Source organism: Colobus angolensis, unplaced genomic scaffold (assembly GCF_000951035.1).
Source record: "Colobus angolensis palliatus isolate OR3802 unplaced genomic scaffold, Cang.pa_1.0 Scaffold54, whole genome shotgun sequence".
Lineage (NCBI taxonomy): Eukaryota > Metazoa > Chordata > Mammalia > Primates > Cercopithecidae > Colobus > Colobus angolensis.
In genome coordinates, this window is record NW_012118932.1 from 4,674,218 (window position 1) to 4,678,791 (window position 4,574).

General features: G+C 40.8%; 1 protein-coding gene across 1 annotated transcript in view; it reads left to right on the top strand.

The window, feature by feature from the left end:
• Positions 1–2,178: 2,178 nt before the first annotated feature.
• The window catches only part of ATP13A5 (ATPase type 13A5), a 118,151-nt gene continuing 115,755 nt past the window's right edge, over positions 2,179–4,574 (top strand). The window contains exon 1 of the mRNA XM_011961226.1: positions 2,179–2,359. Coding sequence (XP_011816616.1) covers positions 2,297–2,359 — 63 coding nt within the window. The 5' untranslated portion in view covers positions 2,179–2,296. The remainder of the gene's footprint in view (positions 2,360–4,574) is intronic.

Consider the following 4,574-nt stretch of genomic DNA (forward strand, 5'->3'; position numbering starts at 1 on the left):
AATAAAAGACCATTTTACTGTCTATGTTTATTTTCTGGCCATTGCTAGTAATTCTATCTCATACTTAAAAAATTTATCACTTAGACAAGGGGGACATAAAGAACGATCTTCTCTGAGTGCCAAATATGTCCACAACGTCACTTTGCTTCCTGGGATCCTGTGACTCTGGTCGCTGTGCACACTGCGCTAGGCACTCTGGCTTCCTTCCTGGCCACCAGCTTCAGGATTTTGACACCTGATATTCCTTTTACTCAGAACCCTCTTTGCCCAGGTAGCCACGTGCCCTTAGCTCCTCACGTCTTTGTAGTCTCTCCCCTGATCACCTTGTTATTATTAATATTTTTACAAAGTATTTGTATCTTGATTCAATTAAATTAAAACAGACCTGCCAGGTATATTACATAACATTCACTATCTACATATGACTTAGGCAATGCAAAATAATTCTAGATATGTTGATTACTCAGCTATGAGTAAAACATGAATGGTATCAGAGATGCCCAGCAAATGCTCCTTTTCACATTGGGTGCCTCCGTTTCCATGGTATGGTTAGAGGGACAGCTACAAGCCATGACATGGATTCCTAGCAAACTTTTATGGGAGAAGGAGGGACAATGACAATCTAGCATAGATGAACAGTCTCCGAAATGCAAATAGAATACTTGACAGTTACGTTTTTTAAAAAGTTCTTCCATCGTGTTAATGACACAAAAATTATCTTTTTTGAAGACAACACCACCACATTTGTTTGGGTCTGTCGGAACAGGTCAGGGAATGCTTTTAAAATTGGTATAATTATTCCTAAAACAACAACGGGCTGTTGTTGTGGTGGCTCACGCCTGTAATCTCAGCACTTTGGGAGGCTGAGGTGGGCAGATCATTTGAGGTCAGGAGTTCGAAACCAGCCTGGCCAACATGATGAAACCCCCCATCTCTACTAAAAGTACAAAAATTAGCTGGGCCTGCTGGTGGGTGCCTGTAATCTCAGCTACTCGGGAGGCTAAGGCAGGAGAATCTCTTGAGCCTGGGAAGTGGAGGTTGCAGTGAGCAGAGATTGTGCCATTGCACTCCAGCCTGGGGGACAGGGCAATACTCTGTCTCAAATGAACAAACATGAAGAACTGCAGTTGTCTTTCTGTTTATTCTCATCAGCCACTTTCTCCTGTTTAGAAAGCACATCAAACTCTCCTGAACATCAAGTTGGACACTTGTGCCTGCTCAAGGCAATCAATGACTATTTCAGTCAGTAGTAACAGCCAAGTATCATCCTCTAACAGTTTTCATTCACAGCACATTTTCTTCCACAGTCAAAGTGCAAGGATACAGTAAGAGCCAATAAAATGACAAAAGATTTCATCACAAACAAATTAACTAACTCTGGAATGTATCACGTTATACCTATTTTCTAAAGAAAATATCAAATTCAGTGGTGTTGAAATTTGGGCTATATCCTTAATCCTCGGTCTTTCTAGCATCTCTTCCCTCCACTTACTTTGCTCATTTGGAAACTTTTGTAAACTCTAAAGAGAAAATGAAAAGAATCAAGTTATTAATTTGATTTACTTTTTAAAGCCTCTTTCTTCTTGGTTAGTGTAAATGATTGTGATGATGATTACTTCTCTCCTACTGAGTGTGGTGGGTGCTATCGTTGGCCTTTTATGAATATCATCTTAAATCTTTGTGTGACCGTATAGTTATTATTGACATTGTTAAGTACTAGAAACCGAAATTTCAGATTTTAAGTGATTTGTCTAGGATCATCAGTAAAGCAGGGATTAGAACTCAGATTTTTCTAATTCCAAAATGATTCCTACATTCTCTATCATAAGCCTATCTCCCTTCCTTCAGTTCTCATTGTCACCCCCAGTATGTTCATTGTCTGCAGGGATTTTATACATCTCTCACTGGCTAATCCTTTTGTCTTAGGTTTTTAGCAAAGTAAGTATTTTCATTCCTTGGTGGAGACATTTATGGATTGCATCCAAAATTATTTGTCTTTCTAGTTCACCAACTTCTTCCCCCTTCATTCCTCAAGTCTTGACGCACTCATATCTAGCTCAATAAACAAACACTAGGGAAAACCCCACAAGAACCAGATTAACAGACCAATCTTGCTCCTGAGAAGATTTTCTTTCTTTCCTTTGTTAGTCTAATAGGCAAAGTGTGTTAAGAGATTTTAAAAGCGCCCGAGAAGAGCAATCACCAGTCTTGACGATTCCAAGTTCACAGAAGCCCAAGGGATTTTTACATTTCTCCAAGGAGTTAGCCAGGAGAGATCCTCACTGGCTGAGTTTAGATGGAGGAGAACAGTAAGAAGGACCATCGGGCTTTGCTCAACCAGGGAGAGGAGGATGAACTGGTGAGTCTTCCCTTTATTTTACTAGTCTTCTCGAAGTGCCCAATGCTGTGAGTAGGGACTGCAGCTAAATTAGAAGATAGAGTGTAGCATTTGCGCTTCAGGCTTTAAGACCTTGAAAGGTTTCAGTCTGGTAAGGTTCCTTAAGAGCTGCAAAGCACCATTTTATTGTGGGGAAACCTGCAGGGGCTAAGAAACTTATGACCTCTGGATGATAGAATTCTTGCCATCTTCATACGCAATGAACCTGTGATGTTTCCTCAGACATTGACAGTATTTGTAGAGCCCCGTGTGGTGCTCAATGGGATGTCTCCTCCTTATTATCTGGGTTGCTATGTGATTGAACAAACTCTAGTGAAAACAAGAACTCCTCTTTTATTCTCATGCTTCGGGTATGTATGCATAACCTAGGCTTAGGGGGCTTTGGGCTGAAGTCATGCTTTTTATAAACGTGGAGAGAAGTTTTAAGCATCAACCACTAAAGAAGGAGTAGAATGTGGCCTGGGATTCTTAACACGTATTTTAAAAATTTCGCATGTCTCCAATTATTTCCCCACTGCTCTTTTCATCAAACACACACACACACACAGACACACACACACACACACACACACTTAAAAATAATTATTAAAAAGTTGAAAACTATAGTGTTGATTTGGTGCTGAAGTGTTTACATTTATGATTTTATATAATCCTCAGAACTCAGTGATGAAAGAACTAATCCGATTTTATTGAAAAGAAATCTGAGACCAGGGAGGTTAAATAACTTGCCCAAGGTCGTTAGCCTGCAAGAGACAGACTGGGAATCCAGCCCACTCCTTCTCCACATCCTGTTCTGTTCACCGTACAACAGGTAGCTCCAGTTAGACAGTGAAGAAAGGAGACAGAGACAGACGGGGGAAGGCTCAGAGTGAGGGCACATTTAGGGGCCCCAAAGAACTTGGAGAACATGGTTTGTAGATTAGAATGATGTCAGTTTCCTGGCTGGCCTCCTGGTTCCCTGTGAGTTCTGGGGCAAATCCGTACCGGCTCTCCCTCCACCTGTTCTTGTTTGCTAATTGAAGGAAACATGATTTCATCTACATCTGTGTTGTTCAGTAAGGCAGCCACGGGCCACATGTAGTTTCTGAGCACTGGAAAAGTAGCTAGTCCACACTCAAATATGCTTTATGTGTAAAATATGCACCAGATTTCGAAGAATTTAGTCAAAAAATAGTAAAGTATCTTATTAACAATTTTTATATTGTTAACACATTGAAATGACAATATTTTAGTTAGGTTAAGTAAAAATTTCACCTGCTTCTCTTTACATCTTTAATGTGGCTGCTAGGAAAGTTAATATTATGAAGGCAGCTCATATTTGTGGCTTGCATTATTGTACCACGCTAAGCTCGACGATAGCACAGCACTTTGAAATCTTCAGAATGAAGGCTTTTAAAGAACGAAAATCTATTCACCTGTATTCGCTACTGAACAATTCTGTTAGCTCTGATGTTTTCAACATGTAGATAAGAGTGTGGGAAAAAATTACATGGCTCTTTATTCTTCTCTAACTAATTGCTGTATTTGTAAAGTTTATAGCCTGATACTTTAATTCTCTCACTCACAGAAAGGACATTGGTATCACAGGATTCAATAATGAGCCAGGTGCCCCAGTTTTCTTCATTGTTGCAGGTGATCAAACACTTTTACAGATGCTCACCAGAAACCTCTATTAGGATCTGTAATAGAATTAAGTAAGTTGAGTAATAAGTTAAGTAAGCTTAACTCATTCTGGGGAAGGAGAGATGGCTGTAGATTTCTTTTTCGGAATTCTGGGGCATAGAGCACAGATGCAAATCCTACTCTGGTTGATCAGGTAATCCAGGGACTCAGGTAGGCCTGAGGGAGCTGGGATGACTGAACTGTGGAAGCTGTGGCTTAGCTCCAGGAAACTGCTGTCCTGATCTTGCAATTGCTGGTCTTTTAGAAGGAAGCCAGATGGGGAACAGCACGCACTGGGGTCTGTCAGAAGGTGGGAGGTGAGAGGAGGGAGAGCATCAGGAAGAATAGCTAATTGATGCTGGGCTTAACACCTGGGTGATAGGTCAATCTGTGCAGCAAACCACGAGGGCACACTTTTACCTGTGTAACAAACCTGCACATCCTGCACATGGACCCCTGAACTTAAAAGAAAAGTTGGAAGTTAAAAAAAAGAAAAGAGACCCCTGGCCAGGCA